The 25,895-nt window shown below is 41.7% G+C and overlaps 1 protein-coding gene across 2 annotated transcripts in view; it reads right to left on the bottom strand.

The window, feature by feature from the left end:
- Positions 1 to 999: 999 nt before the first annotated feature.
- Positions 1,000 to 25,895, bottom strand: part of lzts2a (leucine zipper, putative tumor suppressor 2a) — a 52,482-nt gene continuing 27,586 nt past the window's right edge. Inside the window, exons 1-8 of one of the 2 annotated variants that reach the window (XM_077614066.1) lie at positions 25,384 to 25,570; positions 11,545 to 12,171; positions 10,177 to 10,818; positions 6,672 to 6,794; positions 5,656 to 5,802; positions 5,095 to 5,580; positions 2,282 to 2,386; positions 1,000 to 1,250 (exon numbers count right to left, since the gene is read on the bottom strand). In XM_077614066.1, the coding sequence (XP_077470192.1) occupies positions 1,068 to 1,250; positions 2,282 to 2,386; positions 5,095 to 5,580; positions 5,656 to 5,802; positions 6,672 to 6,794; positions 10,177 to 10,818; positions 11,545 to 12,138 (2,280 nt within the window). In that variant the 5' untranslated portion in view covers positions 12,139 to 12,171; positions 25,384 to 25,570 and the 3' untranslated portion in view covers positions 1,000 to 1,067. Of the gene's footprint in view, positions 1,251 to 2,281; positions 2,387 to 5,094; positions 5,581 to 5,655; positions 5,803 to 6,671; positions 6,795 to 10,176; positions 10,819 to 11,544; positions 12,172 to 25,383; positions 25,571 to 25,895 lie in introns of those variants that run through there. The other variant, XM_077614064.1, reaches the window with a different exon arrangement.

The following is a 25,895-nucleotide window of genomic DNA, read 5'->3' as shown; positions in this document are numbered from 1 at the left end:
CAGTAATCCCTTGAATATCGCGGCTTCACTACATCGCTGATCTTTTTTCTGGGGCATATTCTTTTTTTAATACTTTTTTTGTAAGTTCATAAAAATCCACGCTGAAACTCGCAATTGGAAGCCACTCCCCTGTCCTCTGCTTGCTACTAGAACTCGCCACTGAAGAAAAAAAATATTTATTTATTTTATTAAATAGGGGTGACCCTACTTCACGGTTTTTGGTTTATCCATGTCTGGTCTACATTAACCACAATAATCGAGGGATTACTGTAAATGTGCTTGGAACAGCAAGAATAATCTCTTTACAAACATGAGCCTTTCCACTGAATACGTGAAAAATTGGAAATTGGCAGGAAATGCCATCATTTCTTGTCCATTTTTGGATTAAGTTGAAGGATTTTCACGCCACCACTGGCACTGAAAGAGTAACATAATAGCCGACAACATTGAATTCACTTTAAATGTGTTCGGAGCATGTGGGCGGGGCCAAAATATTCAAATGTACTTGCAGATTTTCACGAATTGTTAGTTTCACCGTGATTTAATTTGCTCTAGTTTTGCTCTCCTCGCGCGTTTTTCACGGTTTTGCGCGATTTGAAAGCGCAAAAAGCAAGCGCACTGACTCGAGTAGACGAAAGGATGAATTAGTTTGTGTCCAGACTCGCTATCGCCCTCGTAGGATTGGAGTGGAACTATGTTGACATGCTTAGTTAGGCTAATATCCCCATCTAAAATACACAACATTAAGTAGCAAATGTGTAGGCGCTACCATCACATGACATGCATGCTTGTGCCGTTGTTTTGCGTAAGAAAATGTGCACGTGTCGGACATTTTTTGCAACAATCCTACCCTGATTTGAACACTTCCCAGCGCGTCAGAAGAAGACGTTTTTGTGCTGACTTTATAGTGTCGGAGTCTTTTTTCTAAATTAAAAAAAAGTGCAGGTGAAATACCATATGAAAGATCACGAGGAGTGCAGCAGTAGAGGAAGAACACACCTTTGGGAGCCGTTCGAGTTGTCAATCCAGCGGTGTTGTTTTTTTTCTTTGGCGCTAACGCGGCCCGTTTAGATCTCTGTGGCGGTGATCTCCTCAAAGTGGATGTCGTTGCTGCCGCTGTGCACTTCGTAGTCGTCCACGTCCCTGTTCTCCAGCTCTAGACTTAACTCCCGCATCACACGCTCCAGCTCGCGGTTCCGTCGGTACATCTGGATGTAGTTCTGCTGTAGCTGCTTCTGGTAGCGGATCACCTGAAGAGAGAGACAAAGTTCTTAGGCCCTCGTATCGCTTGACGTATTTTCACATACAGTGGCACCTCGACATACGAGTGCCCCGACATACGAGCAATTTGAGATACGAGTAAAATTTAGGGCAAATATTTATCTTGAGATACGAGACAAATTTTGATATACAACCATACAGCGGATGTGAGAGGGTGCTCATAAGAACATCATAGGCACTGTCTCTCTCCCCGCAACTCCCTCGTGTAATGTCTCTACGAGCACTGGGCGGAGCGCTGCATTTTTTTCAGTGTTTTTTTCCCCCCGTTAGTCACTGCGACTGACGGATCGATTGCTAATAAGAGTATATAGGAGTATATACTAATTCTCGTTGGCAAGTGGTCGTGTGTTATCCTATTGTGAGGACATTTGTGTGCATCATTTTCAGAATATTTTGAAGCGAATACAAAAGCAAACAACCCTCGATAGGTTGCATCTGAAAGTCAGGGTGGAGGCGGGGCAAATAGAGCCAACCCGGGAGCAGAAAGGTATAAAAATTTAAAACAAAATTAGAAATAAGTTTAATGTAAGGTTAGATTAAATTTATTTTTGAGTGTGTCTGCATCATAATCCAAGTTCATTTAAATTTGTTTATATTATGTTACGAGCGCGTTGCCGTGCAAAACCCCTCTCTCTCTCCCTTCACCCCCCTCTCTCCCCTCCGCGAAATCCGTGTAATTTTAATACTATTAAACACATTTTAGTACTATTAAACCACTAGTTATTTGCTACTTTGTTAATATGTGGCGAATTGGAACAAATAAAAATGTTTTTCCAATCCAATATCCTGTTTGTGGTGTTTTATCAGAGGGTTGGAACAAATTAATTTGTTTTTAGTTCATTTCTATGGGAAACGTTCATTTGAGTTACGAGTAAATCGACATACGAGCTCAGTCCCGGAATGAATTAAGCTCGTATCTCGAGGTACCACTGTATTTAGGGATACAAATGTTCGTGCCAAAGATGAAGTTTCTCAAATAGAGCTTGGGAGTACTTTTTACCTTCTCTTTTTCCTCTTGCCAAACCATCCTTTCATGGTCGAATCGACACATCTGCTCCTCATTTGTCCTCCTCTCATACATGAGCTCGCCCTTCAGCCTGTCCACCTGACACAAATGTGAAGACCATTTAAAAAAACAGTAAAAGTAGCAATGGAATACTGAAATACTGTGTTTATTCGAGTATAACGCGCAACATTTTGTACCAAAAAAAATGAAGCAAAGTTTGGGTGCGCGTTATACACAAATCCCGGTGAAAAGGTCTGTCTTTGTCCGCCAGATGGGCCGCGAGACCCCGTTCTATTGGCCGGTGCTCACACTTACAAAAAAAGAACTGAAGAAGATTGGAATCAATTGTTTGGTGAGTCTGATGAGAACGAATCAGACTTAGAAAATGTTTAAATATTATGATGATGAATTAGACTTTAAGGATTTAAAATTGTAAATTCCCTTTGAGAATTGTCTTCATACTGGTAGTTTGTTTCACCAGGTTTCCATACCATATGTTGTGAATAAATCTTTTGTCATGGTCATATGTGTTCAGCATTTGCCAGTTAACAGTACTGGTGTAATCCTTGGTGTGAGCTGAGAAAAAGTGGAAAAAAAATGTATACCAATTTTTTTCTCACAAATTATGGGTGCGCGTTATACACGTGCGCGTTATACTTGAATAAATACGGTAAGTGACATGATTGCAGAGCAGGTTTTGAACACAGATCCACCTAAAAACAGTGACAGAAAAGGCTCAGTAGCTGAAACAAATTGAGCGTTCCCTGATGCATTGCTTTGGGTGGAATAACGATGAAATGGTTAAAAAAACTAAACAAAAAAAACAGCCAGATGCAAACATTTGTTTTCAACATGTAAAATCCCATTTAACATGTTTCATTTAAATTTTTTGACATGATACGATTTCATTCGCGATTAAAGTGGTAATATGAGATTAAAGTCGTAATACAACGAGAGGAAAGTCATACAATTGCAATATCATGAGAGAAAGGTTATGAGAATAAAGTAGTAGTAAAATGACATTAAAGTCTCAATATTATGAGTGTTACTAGACACATTTTAAGATTAAAATTGTAATATTTTGAAATCAAAGTCATTTTTATGCTTATTTTTACATTTTGTGAACCAGAGGTTGTCCATTTTATGGGCTGAGAATTTGGGCAATGTAACATCACAAAACTTTGCATGGTATCATATTAGGATATTGAAATAATATTACAAGACAAAAGTCATAAATTATGACATTGAATTTGTCGTACTACTTATTTTTACGTAATATGATCTGGCGTACGGAGGCTTCAAACAGCATTTGGCGACGCATTATCGCGTTAAAAAAACACGGGGGGTCTGAATACAGCATAAGCCTGATGGGTTGCCAGGCTTTGTTGCGCCCCTGACAGACTAAAAGATATAAGCCATCAACCACGCAGGAACATGTGTCAAGAAAGAGAGATTTGTTTCACACACCGGGGGTTCAACCACACAGTGTACACTATTATTGTATACCACGTTTAGTTTCCCCACGCTCATCTCAATATTCAAGTCGTATTTAAGATTGCCAAGACAAACAGCAGCCAGACCTTTACAATCAAACAAAAAATGTCCTCTTGAATAGCGGCCAAGTCGCCAAAATTGCTTATACTTGAACAAATATTCATGCTTTTCTTCATCTTACGTTGGACAGAGCTACATCAGACAGTTGACTGTACAGTAATTCCCTTCTCAAATCGCTATAAGGAAGTCAATAATACAAAAGTTTTACTTGTGACGTTAAGGAGGAAAAATAATTCTATATTTTACATTTATTTGACTTGTGAATTTCACTGGCAATGGCTATAATTTAAATGAAGCGGAAAACTATCCGCACCCACAAACAGACCGCCACTGCATGGGAATCGATCCCACACTGCCCGTACCAAAGTCAGGTGAATTAACCACTAGGCAGCTCAGATAAACACAATTGACATTATTTTAATGCTTAGTGTTTTTTTTTCCCTCCCCAAACGGTACTTTAAGATGGCACCTTTTTGACGGACAAACGACTTATAAAAAGGCAAAGTATTGTTAATAAATGGATAGATGTCATTTGTATGTAAAATATATTTATCTACTTTTTTACCAAATTATGGTGGCCCACTTTTCCCAACAACTGGGCTTTCTGGATTGAAAAAAGCCTATTACAGTTGACTTCGGGCCAGAGGCAGGGGACACCCTGAATTGGTGGCCAGCCAATCGCAGGGCACAAGGAGAGAAATAACCATTCACGCTCACACTCATACCTAGGGGCAATTTAGAGTGTCTAATCAGCCTACCATGCATGTCTTTGGAATGTGGGAGGAAACCGGAGTACCTGGAGAAAACCCACACAAGCCCGGGGAGAACATGCAAACTCCACACATGTGGACCGGCCTGGATTTGAGCCCGGGTCTCCCACTGCGAGGCCGACATGCTAACCACTCAGCCGCCGGGGCGCGTTTGATCTGTTTATCATTTCTCTATTTTCAAATAAATGTCCGTATCGGCCGCATTGTCTTGCATTATGGCGTTTCGTCTTTGTCACCTTGTAGTTTCGTTCATGGCAAGTCTAATTTGTGCACATGTAAGCCGTACCCTTGATTCAGTCATGTTTTTTTTACTTACAATGGCTTATATGCGAGAACATATGGTAAATGTAAGGATTAAAGACATTTTAAGAAACTGTATATGAACTCTGTATGTGAGTATTTCATTCATTGATGGTGAGCTATAGATAGGTTGGCTATCTATCAGCAGCAATTGAAGGGTACAAATTAATTTGGAAACAGTACCTGTTGTCTGAGTCCCAGTAGGGTTTCTGCATTCTGCCTCTGCGCCTTGGCTTCGTCACTCTCTCCTGCCCAATTCCTGGCCAACTCATCTTCTACATTGCGGTACAAACAGGGGCTGGGTCCCCCCCTTGCCAGCACGCCTCGCCCATGATGGAGGCTCAAGCTGGCGCACTTCCCGCCAGCGGGCGTCAGGACATCCCGCAGGCGTAGGGTGTCGTCCTCGAGGCGAGCCAGCTTCTCGCGGAGCAGCTCGGCTTCGCTCTTCCTCCTCTGGAGCTCGTTCTCGCACACCTCCAGCTCTAGGGACCGCGTGCGAAGGGCGGCCTGGGCCTCTTGAGAGCGAGCCTGGCTGGCCTGCAGCTCCGATCGGGCTTCTCTCAGCTGGGCCCTCAGCACCACCACGTCCCCCGCCTTCTGGCTGAGCTCCGACTGGATCTCCTTTATCTGCTGCTTGAGCAGGGAGATCTCTCCCGATTTCTGGCACACCTGACGCCGCCGAAACACCACACCGTAAGATCCAGAGCTGGTGATTTGTCACCTTCACGAAAATTGAGAGTTCACCTCCCACTTGGTTTCCTCTAGTCTTGGACCCAACTGTGTCTGCTCTCGCTGGATGCTGGCGCACCTCCTCTCCAGAGTTTCTCGGTCCTGCAGCACGGACGAGAAGTCTTCCTGTAGTTTCTTTTTCTCTTGTTGTAGTTGAAATACCTGGTGACAAACATCAAAAGTGACCAGTGTTGGCACGTTTCGGCGGCAATAGTCAAAATGGCTTGGACGAAAAGGGGTGTGCAGTAATACCTCGTTAATCGCGGTCAATAGGTTGCAAGCCCTGCCACAATAGGTGAATAATTGCGATGTAAGGACCGTGTTTTTATGGTATCTATTGAATATTGTTTGGACTTTTAAAACCCTCTCTATACGATTATTTAACTCCCAGAGTCTAGTGCCCACTGAAATAATGTCCAATTGTGAATTGGCTTTTCCCCCCATTTCATGTTTGTATTATTGTAAAAAAATTCATAAATATTTGGCGGATCCAAGCTGCGAGGTGGTAAATCCGCGATAGTCGATCCGTGGCGAGGTATTACTACAATAATACATTGAGTGGTTAGGGAACAAACCAATCAAATGAATCAAACCACAAATTGTTGATGGTATCGCCTTTTTCTTGAAAATATATATATTTTTTTGCTGAATTAACATAATTTATTGTTATTCTCATTTATTTTTAAACTGAGGTTCCCGCTAAATGCCTCTTTCCCTTCTTTTTTTACTTTTACCTGTCGGTCCTTCTATTTTTTTAATTTATTTCATGTGAACCTTTATGTGTGACTTGTCATTGTTAAAAACAAAGTTCTAAAAATAATGATCAAAACCATCAAAATGCTTTTGGTGAAATGTAACAGATTGCATCTTCACAATATCGTACAACATTAAATTAAGTCCCTTGAATTTATTTATATTGAATCATGGCATGCTGTAATATCGGCAAAACATGGAATATTTGTCCAGAGAACCAATATCATAGAGTGAAATGCAATTGATGATTTACACCCCAATTGCAGAGTCAAACCCACCTGTAACTGTAAAACTTGCTGTGCTCTTTGTGCCTTCTGAGATGCCTGCTTCATTTTGCCGGCACAGTTCTGCCTCAGCTCCTCCATTTCTCGCTCACAGCGGCGCTGCTTTTCCTCGTAAACCTAAACATAGAACAATAGAACACAATCTCTACTTGATCAAACGTTCGATAGACAGCGGGAAATTGCAAAAAGTCATACAATGTAATATTCAGAGAGACAAATTAATATGAATATAATGAGATTAAAATTGAACTACTACAAGGTTAAAATCAAAACATGATGAATGTTAAATTATAGATTATACTATTACAAGATTCAAATAGTGAAACAGTCATTTTGTTGCTTATTTTTCCTCTAACCTGAATCGGAAGTTGTTTGGTTTGTAGGGCATCAACTTTTGGCGACGTAAAGTCTGTGTGAGCACAACATTTTTTTTGCGTAATATTAGGAGATTTAAGTAATATTTGGAGAAAAGATTAACATTAGATTGCTTATTTTTCCATCACTCGAACCGGAAATTGTTCAGGGTCCGCAGACATTAGGCCTGTTTGAAAAATTAGATTTTGGAATAATTTTGGAGGTTTATGTGATTCCTGCTAATGAAATCTTGATGAGAATGACTATTGTTAATATTGGCGACATAGTTTTAAATGGAAAGATTTTCAGATGGTGGTGTCCCCTGAGGTTTTTTTTTCAATGCAAAAAGGTTGGGAAACACTGCTCTATACTAAGCCATTTGATCAAGTGCTGGGCGATGACCGTATTTTTCAATCCTAAAACAATGAGTATACATCGCACCAACCAAATAATGCACAATGAAGAGGAAAAACATAGATATATGTGGCACTCACTGAAGTATAAGTGGCATTAAATCGTTAAATGGAGGAAAACAGGCTAAATGGGCACCTGTAAATGTAAGATTTACCATTTTTTAAATAACTCCTGACTAAAAAAACAGGCTTTCTTTCGCGGCTCACATTGAAGTAGTAATCATAGGCCAAACTATCAAAAAAAATTGGAGTGGTCAGACATAAATATATTTCCTCATTAAAACATGAATATGTGCCTAACAACTGCCAATGAAAGTTGATTTTTTCTTGCTTTAGTTCCATTTGAAATTTCAATTAGTTGAACAGTTGACGCACACACTAGTTTATACTAATTTCATTGCAGATTCCTTAAAACTATCAGTGAAAAGAACTCATAAAACCAAGTTCAAAAAAAAAAAATCTGGTTATTTTGCCTTCCAGATCACCCAGCCCTAATTCAGTTTGCTATATTTCTCGACTTTTTGCATCTGCTCTTGAGAATATTTTTCAAAGAACTACTGAGCAAGTTTAATTCCCACGGAGGAACAGACAGCAGAGCGTGATTGTTTTTACATTGTTTTCTGAATGGCAAGCAGTCAATCAAACTGAACTCATACAAATGCTAGGAAACAAAACTGGCTATGTGGAGTAAGAACAGTTTAACCCGGGTAGTGAATAGTACAGTAATAACTTGACATACGAGTGCCCCGACATAGGAGGAATTTGAGATACGAGTAAAATTCCAAGCAAATACTTACCTTGTGATACGGGACAAATTTTGAGATACGAGCATTCGAGACAGCCGCAAGAGGCTGCTTATGATTTCAGCGCACTGTCTTTCTTACCGCATCTCCCTCGTGCAAAGATCTCTGCGAGCACTGGGCGGAGCGTTGCATTTTTTCCGTGTTTTTTTGTGATAGTCAGTGTAGAATTAAGGGAAACACAAGGGGTCCAAAGCGAGCAGGTGCAATGAAGGGTAATGCAAAGAAACCGTGTATGATGACAATCGATATCAAGCACAAAATAATGGAAAAACCTGAATAGTGTACGCGTGACTGAGCTTGCTCGCCATTACGTATGGAGAAGCAAGAAGTTGACCTCGTAAGCCACGGTGGAATACATGAACCTCTTTGCCTTGGTTATTGCACAAGAAGGTTTAAATTTAGTGTAACATAAGATTAAAACTTTTTAAAGTGTGTGTATAGGAATCTAAGTTCATTTAAGTTATATTGAAAGTTTATGTTACGTCACGAGTGCATCCGTCAAGTCTCTTTCTCTCTCCCTCTCTCTCCCACTCTGCGTTGTATTAAATTTCTCATTTTATTATTAAACATCATAATCACTAATTATTTGTTACGGTGTTAGTAGATGGTGAATTACAACCAATAAAAATATATTTTTCCATTGTAATATCCTGTTTTTTGGTGTTTTTTCAGGAGGGTGGGAACGAATTAACTTGTATTTAGTTCATTTCAATGGGAAACGTGGATTTGAGATACGAGTGAATCGACATACGAGCTCAGTCCCGGAACGCATTAAGCTCGTATCTCAAGCTATGACTGTAGTGCAAAACAGGGAGATAAAGGACAAATATTTTGCCAAAATTGATTAAATTAATATTTGACTAATTGGCTACATGTGACGGTGATAGACGTCCAATCCATTTGAAGTAGGAGGGTTGCTTGGTTTAGATGGATTGGAGTAGTAGTACTCGCATACCTGTCAACGTATACGTTTTTCCCGTATTTTATACGTTTTTTTAATCATTTCAAATTGTGTACGCCGTATAACAACTTTTGTACGAGATTTTTTTAAAGTCCGTTTTTTTGTAAAACCGATCTCGTTTTACCCATTTCGGCTCTAATCCGGTTCGTCTCGGTCACTAGTAGAAGACAAAAACGTCATAGTCGAATGCTAATAGTCATGCTTTGATATGCGCATTTCCATTTCACGCGCCCGCCTTTTCACCGTCAGCAAGCATCTAAAGAATCTTGAATATAGTGCATTCTGATTGGGCACACCGTCCACTTGGGAGAAAATATTTGACTTTTGCGCCCTATGTGAGTAAATATGTGCAGCGTCTTTTTTTACGTTGTTTTTATCACTTAATAATGGGAATTGCAACCATTAATAAGGGGAATTGCTATCATTAATAATGGGAGCAATTGACCGAGGTTGACAGGTATGTACTAGTAATACCTAATAATACTGGTACTACTGCCTCAAACTCACTGCAGAGGGATGAAAAGAGCCTCTATTTCAGCATCGACAGCAATGAAAGAGTTACCGTTTCCCGCAGTTTTAGTTGACACGGTTTAAGATCCAGCACCACCACGAACCTTGTGACTTCTGGTCAAGGGAAAGCCCGGTTAAATGAAAAAGTGATTAGTTGTTGCCAAATTGTAACATCGAGAGGCACATTTCCTGATTGAGGGTAAAGTTTGAGAGTACAATTTTGAGGGTTTACTTCTACTTCAGCTTCTGAGCTATGACGCATATTGGAAAATGAATATTTTTGTTTCTTTGCCAATATCTTTGTGTCTTTGAACTTTTTTGCTGCATTGCAACCCTTTAAACACTTTAAATATATATTTTTGAAAACCCCATCTTTTCCACCCGATTCTTTGAAAGACAATGTGATGGGCCCGATTTCTGATCAGATCGATGACAATTCAATTGATGGTACTTCTTACCTGACAGATGGCGGCTTCATTCTCGTCCAGATTTTCCCGCAGATGCTGAAGCTCCACGTCGCGTTCCCTCAGCTTCTCCTCCAAATCCCTCACCACCACCTCATAGCCCTCAGTGGGCGGCGAGGAACGGCCGCACGAGCCGCTGTCCGACAGGGGCCGGCCGCGCCCGCTCAGCGACCCCGACCCGGTGCTCTTACTGGACGACGAACGTCCGCTATCCGAGTGACCGTGGGTCCCAATTCCGCCCGAAGCGTTTCTGACCGAGATCTGCACTGGCTCCGCGTTGGCCGACCCGGAGCCGGATCCTTCGCTGGGTGCCAAACTGTAGCCGGTGCTGCTGTGAGTGGGCAGGCTGGAAAGGGAGTTTCTCCCGGAGTCCGACATGGAGCAGGACCGGCTACCGTGAGCGTGTCGCCCCCCGCCGAAGGAGTCACGCTTTTCTTCCAAAGTGGAGGCCATACCGACGCCGGCTGGGTCGCCGCCGCCGGTTGGACCCGTGAGCGGCAAAAGGAGGTTGAGACTACCCTGGCTCTCTGACAGACTGCAGCCCCCCGGTCGCGGGGACAGGTAATGCACCGAGTGGCGATTCTTGGGGATTACCGGCTTGAACGCTGTTGGACGGATCAGAACCTTCTCCATGTTCTGAAAAAGACAATCACAAACGCTAGGTCACCAACTCCAATCCTCGAAGGCACCTAACCGGTCTTTTTTTCCATATCTTCTACAATCAAATAACCAGGATCGTTATCAGGCTTCTGGAGAACTTGCTGAGGAGGTGATCATTTGATTCAGGTGAGTTTAAGAAGGAAAAACAGACTGGATAGGAGCCCTCGAGGACCAGACTTAGTGCACTTCAAGAACCTGATCAGAAATTACTTTATTTAGTCTACTAGTACATCTGGAGAACTTGTATTGTATTTTAATTTCACTTTACTACGGTTGACTTGTTTTGCACTTGGGTGACTTTTCAAAATTATAACATTGCTCTTGATTTGAACTAAATTCGGTGGTTCACAGCTCATGATTTAACCCTTTATTGGGAAAGTATATATATATATATTTTTGGTCATTTAAAAAAAAGATAATAAGTGTAATCTGCATAAGATACATTTGATGTCCACATATGGATGCTAGGCCCCATTTTTTGTTAAATTTTAGGTGCAAATATTGTGTTCATGGAACGAACACGAGTTGTGACATTAATCAAGAAAAGCGTGCAAGATTAGTAGCTGACAAATGATACATTTTATCATCTCAAGTGTCTTTCTGAGCAGAATGAGGTATAAAATGAATGAGCAACTCGATGGCAGCCAGAGTCCACCAGACAGATCTACATAAATCTTTTATAAAATGCTGTTGGATACTTGCCTTCTCTAGCTGTCCGGAAACAGGGATTAGCTTTGGGGGTGGTCTCTCAATATTTCCATTTGGAGTCCTAATGTCGTGTTGTTCCTCTGAATCGCTGCAGGGACTGACAGGTGCCACGAACAGGTTGTCATTCCAGTCCCCGACAACCATCTGGCTGCTCACGTATCCCGAGATATTATCAAACCCCCCAACGATCTTTACGCATTCCTCAGTCGTCGCTGCTGAGTTGCCAGGCCGAGGTTGTTTCTTGGTGGGCAACGGTGGAGGTAGAACCTGGGCCTGGATCTGGGTCTCCTGCGTTTGGTTGCAGATCACCAACAGTTGCTCCAACGAACTAGCACTGCGGAGGGTATTATCCTGGACGCGGAAGCAGCTGGTGGCCGGCATGGAACGCCGTGGCTTGGCCGCAAATTCACTGGCCGCCCGGCAGTGCCTTTCTTGGTACGTTCGGCCCGATATGAGACTGCTTACGGAACCCATAGCTGCGGTGGAGTTGCGGGAGACCGGGGAGGAACAAGAGGCCGGTTGGCACTGCTGGACGTTGATGCCAGGGATGGGCTGGTCAGTGACGGGAAGAGCTTGGACCAGAGCCATGGTGCCAAGACGGTGTTAGCCACACCACGCACCCTGTGGGAGAAGACAAAAGATTGTTTTAACAGGGGTTCCTCAATGTAAGAGTTGAAATTTTACAATTTTTACAACATAATATCAACAGACACGATCTGTACTTCTTTGTGCATTTGGCAAAGCAACTCCCTGGCAACACCGCTGCTAATTGGCAATTCCGCTAATGAGGCAGGAGGAGAGAAAGAGTTTGTGTCCTGCGATGAGGCACGATCAGTACCATCTGCAGCTGCAGGGTAAATCTCCGGAATGTTCTCATTTGAACCCGGAGTTCCCAAAAGTCACAGCAGAACAATCTGTGCAAAGTGTAAGCGTGGCAGCAAATGAAGTCCTTCCGTTTGGAGATTAATATTATCGGCGGCGGCGACGCGGGTGAACGGTCGCCCTCGTCCTGTCGTGCCAACCTTAAATCCGTCTGGCCGAGCGAAATAATCTGCAGCAGATATAAACGCACACAGTCTGCCAGGGCTAAGTCCAGGGTGACACATTGGAACGCATCACTCAATCCCAGTGGAAATGAATGTCAGGTGATACACTGCATTATATGAGAAAATTCCCATCAAATGTTTTTTCTTGAGGATCAGGAAAAAAAACTAATCAAAAGACGTACAATTGACAAAATGAAATGACATTTGTGCAGGTTGGTTAAAAACACCACAATTCATGACATGTCTTCAGTGTTTCAAATTATAGATAGAGCACATTTTTGGGACCACTTGGGCTTTGCCATGCAATGAGTGGCATTAGTAAATTTGAGTGTAACTCATGGAAAGGTGACAGAAGTGCTTGTCAAACTACATCGTGATGAACGACAAAGCTTCTGGGAAAATATTTTGGACAAGCTATGCAACAGATGTAGGCATTGAAAGAACAAAAACACAAATTTCCTCAGCAACCCATTGTGATTTTCAAACGGGCCAGCCCTCAGACTAAAATAACAGCAGGAAGGTGGCTGCTGTGGAACTCATGCTATCCGGCCATGTGTAAGGAAAACAAGGCTGTATAATTATTAGTCATTAATCAGCCAACTCTGTCCATCATCTCCCTGAGGAAAACCTCATGACCGCATATGATCCAGAAAGTTTACGACATGTTTGCGACCTGATCACTTCCCATGGGCAAAAGAATAACACCTCATGACCACCTTCTGGCTTTTATCCCTTCGTCCCTGGCACCGCTCACCTAGCAGCCCCTGGCGAGGACCTCTAAGGCAAGAATAAAAGAATTAACAATCCTTTGAGAACGTCAAATGTGACCCCCCGAGCGCTAACCCAGTGACCTTCTAAGGAGTGGATGTGAGCTGCCCTCCCACCACTGTGACCCCTACAGTCTGGCTTTGTTCTGGTCGCTCTGACAATAAATCCTGAGAGCTAATTTGCCCTCTGATGTTGTGGAAGATTTAAAGTCCTAGGAAATTTGGACGTTAGGGAATTTACCCTGCAATGAAAAACGTTTGGGTGGCTATTCTGTTCAGAGCTGTAAACCCTGCCTAAATAAAGCTATTCCTACTTTTACCCTTTGACTGAGTGGAACTTGAAACAAAGCCAGGCGTAGAAGAGTAGATTGTCCTCCGATAAAAGGGTTGGGGATCGAATTCTGGGTCTCGCATGTACACATTGTCGTGTCCTTGGGCAAAACACATCCAAAGTCGCTCGTGTGAAAGTAGAGCGAGTCGTTGGTCATGGTCAAAAGGTTCGATGGCACAAATTGGCTGCCTCACTTCTGTCAGGTCTGCCCCGTTGTGGTTAGCCAAATTTTCAGGTTACGAAACCGTTTGATATTAAAATTTTCAGGTTAGGAAACCGTTTGATATGCAAATGACCGCCCCAACATGCGAAAAAAGATCCAAGAAATCCCCCAAAATGTAAATGCACTTCCTATATCCATTATTTTATTTTGAAATTGTCCCCGTAACATTGCAGCCTGCTTTATTTCCACTTGGAGCCTCCCACAATACAGTAATCCCTCAAATATCGCAGTTAATGAGGACCAGGTATGGCCGCGATAATAGAAAAAAATCACGAAGTAGGGTCACCCCTATTATAACTTCTTTCCTTCAGTGCTGAGTCCTAGTAGCAAGAGTGGCTTCCGCTAACGAGATTCAGTGTGGCATGGACTCTCTGTACTGAATGACGAGATGGAGAGACAGCTAGTCCTTTGGAGTTTTGATTAATGCTAAGTTGTTTTGAATTCCTAATTTGAAGTTGTTTAAATGTGTTCATGTGTTAACGTTAGCTTCCTTCTTACTGCACTGTACTACAGCACGAATAGCTTGTTATTCATTTTAATACATTAATAAATAATTTTCTCAACATTTTCTTTCATTTTTTGTCTGTATTTCACTTATTTCATACAAAAGTGCGACAATTTGATCATTTTAAAGGGTTTGTTTAGTTGGTAGTTTTTTTTTTAGGATCGTGGAATGAATTGCAGAATTTACATATAAAGTACTGCTCTACTTACAAAGAATCCAAGTAACGAAAAAAGTTCATTTTGCATGACTGTATCTTATTGCCACCTAGAGTGGAATGAAAGATGAATATGTCGTAAAGCATCCGAGTGTCCTGAAAAAATGCTGTAATAAATCCAATGCATCATTATAATTATTACTACACCATCAGTTATCATCATATATCATATAGTTGAACAGCAGGACATTCAAATCCAGACATTACCTTTTTTTACCTTAGGTGGAGAATGCACATTTTGTGTCTATATCCACTTTCTCTGTTACAAGCATCATCCTCAGCTAACAAGACAGAAGTAAGGGAAAAAAAGAAAAGTCCTATTCCCTAAAAATAGAAAGCATCTTAAGAGCTCAAACTCATACAGATAGTATTTCCTGGGATTGTTCTCTCAGCAAGATGCATTTGAGCCGTCGTTTAAAAATAAACTGCAATCGAGTCACAGCCAGACATCACAGGTTCAACCCGGGGGCACTTTACACCTCATCCTCATATTCCAAAACTATCAATTGATGCATCTTATTGTGTTAGACGGCAAATGAAGGTGGTTGCATTGCGACCAACCGGCTCACAGTAATGACAGAAGAAAGGGCTTGTCAGGTATAGTTCTCTAATGGCAAGGCACGTTAGCAAGGTCCTTGATGGGCAAATAATCCCGTTATTTAAAAAAACGTTAATACCGGCAACCTATTCCTGCAAGCAGGAGCGTATTATTTCGCAGCAAAACATCATTCCCCGCAATCGCACGCAACCTTCAAGCTGAGTTGTTCCGAAAGCTCGGCGGGACGGCCAAAGAAGTAGATGAAGGTTTCATGGGCGATGAGACAAAAGAGGACCGGGCGGGGGGGGGGTCAGGATGGGGAAAGGGAGGGGGTTTGGACTTCTGAAGAATTCCATCCAGTACCTGGCTGTCTAAAGAGAGGCGCCACAGAGGCCAAGGGAAAAGTAGGACTTGCTAATCCTGTTTGGTGTATGCATAAATGCCTTATGATGTCCTAGCAGGGGAAATCAAATGTCAATGGAGCCTCGTTACAAATACAATCATTGCACCAAAATGTGTCTTTTCCTATCTGTCTTTCTAACATTGGTTCCTATAAGACACTAAAGCATTTATACTTTGTAGCCATTCAGTCGTTAAGTAATTTTCTGTCAGTTAATCGTCACCAATGGCATTGAAAACATGATCATTCACTGGACATTTTTCGCATGAAAAACAGCCACATTGCTGGATGTCCTCCACTGTGGTTCTTTGTTTACTGTGTAGCACTCTTTGTTTATTCATCAGTGGGTCACACTGTGTTATGCAGCTATGATGTACACCCAGCAACAGAAACAAGCTAGATCAGCTTTTACTGTTCCAAATTGTACCGAGGCAGGATGAACCCAACAATTCATTTCTTTGGCACATCCCTTGCTCTTGTCATCTCTTTGGTGCGGTGATTAATTTCAAGCAATACAAGAAATCTCAAATGGGGCCGTCTAGCCAATCCCCCCCTTCCACCGGGGCTGATTTTCAATCTGCTTCTATATCGGCAACAAGCACAGCATGACTAACCATGGGAAAAGCAGCGTGTCGAGGAGAGCGACAGGTGGGAAGTGTAATATTGCCGGATCAGAGCCCCCGTGTGAACAGATATCGGAGTATACATCTGGGAACCATAGAAAGAGTCTTTCGTTAAATTATTTTTGGGATAATTTCATGGCCATGTATGTAAGAAACAAACAATGACTTAATTTTTTAGTTTCAAAGAACATAAAATGATACATGCAAGAATGGACTGGACAGCGAGACACCCCAATTTCTTAGGAAAAAAAAAAACTCCTGACCATGTTCCCATGAGTAGGGGAAGAGTCTGAATTTAGGAAAAGCACCTCAGCAATTATATTGGTTTAATGTAAGAATTTAGCGTAACATTATCACAATAGTCAATCCTTTGTAGGGCAGGTCACTATTTTTGATTATCTAATAAAAAAAATAAAAATAAAAACCTGGCGTTCACATACAGGACATTACCTTCCTTACATGGTGGATGCCCAATTCAATTAAAGTGGGAGAGTTGATTGCGAATCCGAGTGAACCACCGCTGTCATTCGGAATAAAATCTTGATCGGAATGTTGTTGATTGGTTCAGAACATTCTGAATAAGCCGCGGACATGAAACATTTTTATCAGACTTAATATGAATAATCTGAATAAATGTGTCTTTGTAAGCCTACTAAGGGTCAATCCTTTAAACGCCACTGTTGCAAAATTACAAAGTATTACTGAGTTTAACAAGGCAGGGCTTATATTATGGTGTAGATAACTACTTTGGACCTAAAGATAGTAGACACCTTTCCTTGTTTTGGTGCAAAGTTGTAACAACATGAGGCAGGAATGTTCCTTGTCACAATTTGGCACATAAAGGGTGAAGCCAAGTACTGAAACTGACTGGTGAGAAGTTGAAAGTTGGCCAAAGGAATGGCAGGAAATATTCTACCTTAGGAGCCTGGCCTGCAGCCATTAATTCCAAAAGAAAGTCAAGAGTCATGTGAGTCATCGGAACAAAACAAGATCCACTTATGCAGGCAACAGGTCTGTCGACGCGTACAATCAGTCTGCAGCAAATCCCGCTTGTATTTCTTTGACTGCCATCCAGAGAAAAGTGACTTATTAAAGGTGTCCTTCTAGCTCAGAGTACAACCAGGAGTATTTTCATGTGAAGACTTAATGCTATATTGTTCCGCCATTCTGACACCGTCTGACAGGCTTCTTACTGTCACCTTCCCCCACACGGCCTCTGTCTCTCGGCGGGCCTGCTTGAGATCACAAATGTCTGTTTGGGTGCCAAAGCTCTTTTTGTCCACTTTGGCAATGGAACAGGCTTGATTGCAACTTTGAACAAAAGCTGTGAGATCAAGCGTCCAGGCAGCTGGGACTTGATGAAGCAGTCTCTTTGAGTACACAAAGAAGGAATAAGCTCTCCAAAAGGAGTTTACTGGTAGTAATTGGCAACAGACGCAGTCCACTTTTTCCCCTCATCTTTTACAGTCCATTTGTTGTTGGTTCTGGACTTTTTTTTTCTATTTGCAAGCGTTACCAAGGAAGCAGAGGCCCGCATTGTTCGTGCTTGGGTAGGTAAATGACGGTCAGAATGGGAGACGTCTGGAATTAAGATGGATGTAAAGATCTTTCAGTGGCTTTTCTGCATTTGGGCTAGTCCAGGGGTCGGGAACCTTTTTGATGGAAAGAGCCATAAACAATTCATATTTTTTAAATGTTAATCCATGCTCCGAATTTAAAAGTCAATATACATGAAAATGTGTGCCTATTTTAGTCATTTTACCACTTTCAAAGTAGCAAAAGTCTCTGAATTCTTTTCACAACATTATTACTTTGTTGCTAATCGATGAGTATCAATGAGAATATCCATGCATAAGTGTAATGAAAAAAAAAGATTATAAGGCGCTGGGGGTAGTGTCAATGCCATAATACCAACGTAACGCTCCTATTCCTGCGCTTTCTCACCAGCAGTTTCCATAGTTTACCTCACAGGTTAGTGGAGAGCCATATGTGGCTCCTGAGCCATAGGTTCCCTACCCCTGGGCTAGTCAGACAGTGCATCACCAGAACTAGTTCACATGTAACGTGCCCCCCCTCAAAAAAGGTATCAATCAATAAAAATGTATTATTCGTCAGGTTTGATCAAGAATCAGGTAAACTACTTGTTTTGTGACAATGAGATTGTTGCTGTTATAATTAGAGCTTTCCCCTGAATGGTCGACACAAAACCCTCTCAAATGCGTTGGCATACCATATTTTCACGACTATAAGGCGCACTTAAAAGTCTTAAATTTTCTCCAAAATAGACAGGGCGCCTTATAATCCAGTGCACTTTATTTATGGACCAATACTAAAATTGTTATTACGATAAAATAAAATAAATCAGTCGATAGGGTACACCATCCTCTACAGCTCTCACAACTACGGCAAGCAGCCCCCGACTCTACTATTTTCCCCGTAGAAAAAGTACTGCGCAGTCACTGCTGGGATATATAGTTCTTTTGTCAATACACCCAGTATGACGGCGAGCACACTAATTTGGTGCTCGCCGTCATTCCGGCTGGATTTACAAAAGAACTCCTGCCGCTAGATGTTGGCGTGGACATCGACATCAACACAGCTTTACGAAGGGTGGCAGGCAGCGCCGGGCTAGTTACGCTAGCTACTAGCTAGCTACTATTTGCGCATGGATTGTGGCCGCCTGGACGAACGTATAAAACTCAGCGTTTTCGATGACTCATTTAGACAATTGTTCAATTCGGACATAGAAAATGAGGACTTTGATGGATTTGTGGGCGATGATGACGTGAGTACATTGTAAAATGGCTAAATAAAGTACAACCGAACTCAGTTTTGCTTCCGTTGCCTTTTTAAAAACGTGTTTTTAGCGTGTGTCCGTATGTTTAAGTTGGTGTATGTTTTGCCATGTCTGGCTGCGTCTTTAAAAACGGTGCGTCCTGTGTGTGTCAAATACAGAGATAGCACTCGTTACTGACACTGCGCCTTTAAATGTGATGCGCCATATAGTCGTGAAAATACGGTATATTGAATGCCATTGGCGGCAATTGCCGTCTATTCCATTTTGGCGGCGAGGCTGCCAGACGGCCAGCCCCGTGTGGTTCTGCCGGAACCCAGATTCTAATGTAGAACCCCGGGGGTTGATGGAGAGAGCAAGCAACTAACGACATATGTGAGAGCTAACACCATCTTGTGAAGACGAAATGGTCATCCTGGGACGTGAACTGTCTGGCGCATGCTTATTTATGGCTTCATTTTCAAGTTGCCCTGTCTGTATCTCTATCAAGAGGTTTGACTGAAGAAAATGAGGTTAAAGGCACAGCCTGTCAAGGAAAAATCATAAAAGCAGACAAAACATCTGGTCATAGCCTTGTCAACACAAATATATGAGCCAAGTTAAAACAATTGTATTTTTTTTGCACTTTTTAGAACTTTAGACACTGCAATTTTCTTGAAGGAAAACTGTTCTTGTTTAAATTCACTTAAAATTCCATTTTGGCAAATGCAGACGCAGGTGGAAATGGGTAGCTGTCAGTTGAAAAAGTTGGAAGATGGTTAAATTCCTGATGTGCTGGAAATGCTGTGGCTTCCAGGAGTTATTCCAGACGCCGACAGCTACCCGACGGCGGTCAGACAGGCAGACACTGGAAATACCGAGTGGGTCCATTTTAAACGCAGTGGACTTTGTTCGCGAGAATCAATGATATCACTTGAGATGTTTAACTTAGAGGGTGCATTGATCACAGACTTATATTTAGATTTGCTCAGTCTGCAGAAAGCACAGGTTTTCGATTTGAAACTTCACTACAGTTTGCCCTCTTTACCAATGTCGCTAACACCCCACGAGGGGATCCCAATATCAAATGGATATCAGTCATCAACCGGTACCAGAATACTTCAGGCAGGCACAAATACCTCAATGGATGCCATCGATGGTGGGAGATGTCCAATTTATTTTAACTGGAAAGGACTGGCAGCAATCAGTCGACCCCCAATCAATGAATTTGACATCTCTACTTATGGGACAGTAGAGAACTCAACCAGGGTTGGTTGAGGTCCCTACCGTCCCATAACCGGGCATGGTTGACTTATCTACCGTGCGATAACATGCCAAAAGTATACATGTAACTTATCATTTAATGAATTTCTCTACCACTTACCCTCACAAGGGTCACGGGGGGTGCTGGAACCTATCCCAGTCAATTATGGGCAGCAGGCGAGGGATACCCTGCATTTGTTGCTAGCCAAACCCAGACGTAAAACCATTCACGCTCACACTAGATACGTAGCGCCAATTTAGAGTGTTCAACCAGCCTAAAATGCAGGTTTTTGAGTTGTGAGAGTAAACCAGTGTACCTGGAGAAAAGTCACGCTGGGCCAGGTAGGACATGCAAAGTCCATACAGTAAGTTCAAGAACCCATCGGGGTTTTAACCCTCAATCTCAGAATGGTGAGGCGGATGTGGTAACCGTCCTCCACCGGTGTCCAAAATTTGATTTTCTCTTCTCATTCAGTGTTGGTAAATTATTATTTTGAATGCTGTTATGATGCCCATAGTTAAGTGGGCTCCAGGACCCCCCGCGAACCCTGTGGGGGTAAGCGGTTCGTAAAATGAATGACTGAATAGCTCAGTTCTTTACCCCATGGACTAATGATATTCATGAATTTTAAGACAGTGATCATGATAAATTAGCACAAGGATCATTAGCAGGGGGTTGGCGTGCTGAGTGTGATCTAACACAGTGTTTCCCAACCACTGTGCCGTGGCACACTGGTATGCCGTGAGCAATGGTCAGGTGTGCCGTGGGAAATTGCGAGAAGTCATACATTGTAATATTCAGAGAGAAAAATTAATATGAATATAACGAGATTAAAATTGAACTCTTACAAGGTTAAAATCAAAACATGATCAACGTTAAATTAAAGATTATACTATTACAAGATTCAAATTGTGGAACAGTCATCTTGTTGCTCAATTTTGTCTAACATGAACCGGAAGTTGATTGGTCTCTACGGCATCAACTTTTGGCGACATAAAGTCTGTGAGCGCAACATTTTTTTTGCATAAATTTAAGAGATTTAAGTAATATTTTTGTAGAAAAGTCAAAATTATGCGATTAAAACCATTACATCACTTATTTTTGCATCACTCGAACCGGAAGTTGTTCAGGGTCCGCAGACATCAACTTTTGGTGACATTAGGTCAGTGTGAAAAATTAGATTTTGGAATAATTTTGGAAGTTTATGTGATTCCTGCTGATAAAACTTTGATGAGCATGACTATTGTTAATATAGGTGACATCGTTTTAAATTAAGACTTTGAGATGGTGGTGTCCCTTGAGATTTTTTCAATGCAAAAAGTGTGCCGCAGCTCAAAAAAGGTTGGGAAACACTGATCTAACATAGATTGTGTGTACCTGCCTGTGGCCTCCAAATATGAGCTTGGCTTGAGGCAGCGGGGGTGTTGTAGACACCTTAGTGTCCAGGTAGAAATATTTGTCATGAAATATCTCTTGGAAATGTTAGCACCCTGTCTAAGTAGTAAAAAATAAACTGTTCCATTCCAGTGCACATGATACATTCATTCATTTTCTGAGCCACTCATCCTCACAAGGGTCACAGGGGCAGACGAAACAGAAAAACACAAAAGAAAGAAATTTAGATTCTATGTAAATAAAAGGGACTGCAGTGAAGATTTCCCTCCTACACTTGCTTTCTTTCAACCTCTCAAGCAGGGGGTGTCAGACTCGGGTTGGTTCGCGGGCCGCTTTAACGTCAACTTTATTTCACGTGGGCCAGACCATTTTAGATATAATATTTAGATTTTTTTAAAATAAATTAATTCAAAGAACTGGATTCAAATCCCTGAATATTCAGTTTTTTTTATAGATCTAAAACAATGTTTATTTTAGCTTTTTATATATATTTTTAGATTTTACAAAATGATTTTTGAACTAAACACAGAAAAAAGGATTAAAAAATTACAATTATTGATTTCAAAGGGGGAAAATCAGGAAATGTAATATACATCTATACTCTTCATTTTAATTTGATCCTAAAAAAAAAAAGTCGGCACTCATGATTTACTTCCCTGGCCACACACAATGATGCGGCGGGCCAGATATGGCCCCCGGGCCGCCACTTTGACTCGTGCTCTAAACCCAGTGTCGAGTCATTGTTTTGGCAAAAGAAAAGCCGAGTTATCTCCCACTTTTGAATAGTCTGTCGAAGAGGGGGAGGTGAACTGAGACACCTTCATCCATGACATGTGACTTTTTTTACCCAGGCCCTGTAGTTTATTGTCTTTCCAGCAAAGACGTTGCATCGAGCGATCACTTGTCGAGGCGGCGGCGCTAAACGAGTTGCTATTGCATAAGCCGCTACATTTCCCCTTCCACTGCGCTGGCCTTGATGTATAATTCACTCACACTCATCTAAGAAACTATCCGACACATGCGTCGACATACTGAAGCGTTCGCGCCATTCCTCATGTGTGTTGCTGGTGAAGTGAAGAAAGAGGAGAAGGGAAAGGACGGCAGACTGGTTTGGAAAAGTCTCATTCAGCAAAGTGAAATGAAGCCAAGACCACTTCTAATCTCTCCGTCTTCAATGTGAGGCTTTACATAAATACCTGGCTTGTGAGGTTGAGCTCTACAAGAGCCCTGGCTGGAAAAAGAGGATCTGAGGACAATAAGAAGATGACTAAAAAAACCTCAAAGTCTAAGTGGCACTATGTCCATATAAGTCAGCACAGAAAGATTGGGGGGGGGGTGACAAAAGATTTCCGTGAGACCCGCATTACACATTTACCTCACAGGTTTGGCTAAGAGATGAGGTTCTTGTGATCCAAACCCAATTTTCCATTTCAAAAATGACGTCAGCACCTCCACACCTGCCCATTTACGGGGCCGTGTTTACACAGGCTTCTTATTGACGGTCTCCGCTCACGTAAACATGTCAACACGTCACCGTGATTTCCCAAAAGAGTGGCGGGTACGCTCCGTCGCCTATAAACACATCTGCTAACACGCAACAATACGTGGCCAAGGGCACGCGATCAGTCGTCTAATCACAAACTCGGAGTGAAAAAGAATGTGTCAACGTGATTTATTCTTAGAAGAACACAACAAGTGAGAGCGCCTTGTGTTGAGCATGCATCTTCTTATCTTCCATGTGTGGTATGTAGGCCAATGCACACAGATTAAGTAACATGGTCCAACTGTCTGAGGGTAAACTAAACCAGCATTTTTTCCTCCTCCAGGGCTGTAATTTCAAATCAATACCTCAACACTCAGGGGTCGGGAACCATTTTGAAAGAGAGAGCCATAAACAATTCCTATTTTCAAATGTTATTCCTTGAGAGCCATACTCAGTTTAAAAGTCAAAATACATGAAAATGTCCGATTTTTAGTCATTTTACCACTTTTAAAGTAGAAAAAGTCTCTGAAATCTTTTGACAACATTGTTACGCTGTTGGTAATCAATGAATATCAAGGAGTTCAATGACTATCAATTTGATTTGATGAGTGAATGGATGCAGAAGACAAATGAAGAAAAAAACCTGACGTTCCTATTGTTGCGTTCGGGACTCAGCTCTCTCACCACCGGTTTCCATATTTTAGCTCAGAGCCATATGCACCCATCAAAAGAGCCACATGTGGCTCCCGAGCCATAGGTTCCCTACCACTGCTCTATAATGAACAACACTGGAGAAAGTCTTTATTTCTTTATTTCTCAACTAGAACTCATTTGCTGCCATTGCTGGCTGGCGTAGACATTCAGTCAATTTTAACAGTCAAAATGGATTGACCATCTATTCTGGTCAATGGCACCCAATCATTTACTACTGTTTTAATTACTTTTCCTCCTAAAACTTAAGATATCAACTACTAATTGAGAATTCAGTGTTCATCAAATTACATTAACATGAAATATTATCCGAATGATTTTTTTATTACTTTTTTAAAAAGTTTTTTTAAAAATACACTATTTTATTATCATTTACTGTATGTATTCTTTTGAAATACGTTTCAGAAAGGAAAAGGTAAATGCCATTTAAAAAAAAATATTTTTAATTAGTTTTCAAATGTTAAAATTTTTATTTATTTTTTTATCCACGATGAAAGCAGATGATAATCTTGGTGTAATTAATCCATCCCAATAAATCTGTGCAGATAGATTTTTGCATTATCCCCGTAAACATTTGCACAGTATTTGTAGCCCAACTTTTCCCCACGCAGTTTTTAGTTCTTGTAAATTCACAGATAAAATGTTTAATCTAAAGTGGTATTACAGTAAATAACATGATCGACATAAGAGCCGATTAGTCGACTCATTGCAAAAATACTAATCGGTGATTTGTGGACTAACAAAATAATGAATTGTTGCAGGCTGGCATCTAGACAAAGCACACTACAATACCTTTTGATACATGTTTAAAATGGCGATATAGTGTAAAATTTCAATATAAAAATGTAATGTAACACAAAAGCAAAAGGTGTGAACTATCAGCAAACTTGAAAACAATTATAAAAGTAGGGTCAGAGCTAATGATTAGCATAGTCAGTGTTTTTAAATTAGTGTCCTCATTGTATATTAGCGGGCACAACTTTTGATAAATGCAGATGACTGTGTTCTGATTATATCAAATCACATTCAAACTTGCGCTAAACAGCAGTCAGCTGCTTTTTTTTTTTTTTACCCGGACCCCTAGTTTTGCAATGTTACATTTCGAAAGGGGTGTGCAGATTTTTTCTGTTCACTGAAATTGCTTCAAAATTTCAGGAGCACATTTTGTGACATTTGTTAGTGGCCCGACTTATGGCGTTAAAAACTCCACCAAATGTCATCGTTTTGAGTTCAAAGCCTCCCTAAAATGAAGTTCACGTACAGGCATCTGACCAAAGCATACAGCTGCCGCTTGCTTTCCCAGCATTCATTATTTACCATCCAAAGATGAGAGCTGATTTAAGCTTCCAGCGCCGCTAAATCCATTAGGAATGTGTGAGAGTGTTACTGCCGAGCAACATTTTGCGGTCTGGCCTCCATTTTTGGCACAGAACACAACCAAACTTTCCTCCAGAAAACTTTGCCTTTCATGCAAATGAGACCAAACAGCAGGATGGGCACTTTGGAGTATTCACAAGCAGCTATACGCACACAGAAGCATTACATTATGCAAACCCTCACCCTGATGGAAGCCTGGCATCTCTGCTTGGATGGTCCTCTCCGCTTGTTTTGAATGGAGATAAAAACCAGTCCAAATGAGCCCGGTTGATGTACGTGTGGAGGTCTTAACGTACTCCAGGCGCCGTTGCCGCCCTCGCTTCTACGCCGCTCCGACACTTCTTCATATCCTGACACTTTTCAGAGCGGACGCCCCCCTTTGCTTATCCTCTCTGCACTCCCTCCCAGCTTGCCTGCATTAGCACCGCCTCCACCCCCCACCACTCACTCCAGCCGCTTCCTCCCTCACTTTTGTCTCCTATCACCCCTGCGCCGCCCCCCTTTCTTCCTCTTGTTTCCATCTTTTAACATGCCCCTCCCCACCTTCTCTTTTAGGACCTAGCTCTTTCTTTACCGGCGTCTGACAATATGTGATAAAATGATTAACATGAACTAACTCATTGGCTGACGGCAATAGACGTCCAAGCCATTTGGGCTGGGAGAGCTGGCGTGCGTTCAGGTGCTGTCAGCACTCC

The sequence above is a fragment of the Stigmatopora argus genome, chromosome 11, assembly GCF_051989625.1.
Source record: "Stigmatopora argus isolate UIUO_Sarg chromosome 11, RoL_Sarg_1.0, whole genome shotgun sequence".
Classification (NCBI taxonomy): domain Eukaryota; kingdom Metazoa; phylum Chordata; class Actinopteri; order Syngnathiformes; family Syngnathidae; genus Stigmatopora; species Stigmatopora argus.
Note: the sequence above shows the minus strand (reverse complement) of the source record. Positions and strands in the feature narration are given on the sequence as shown.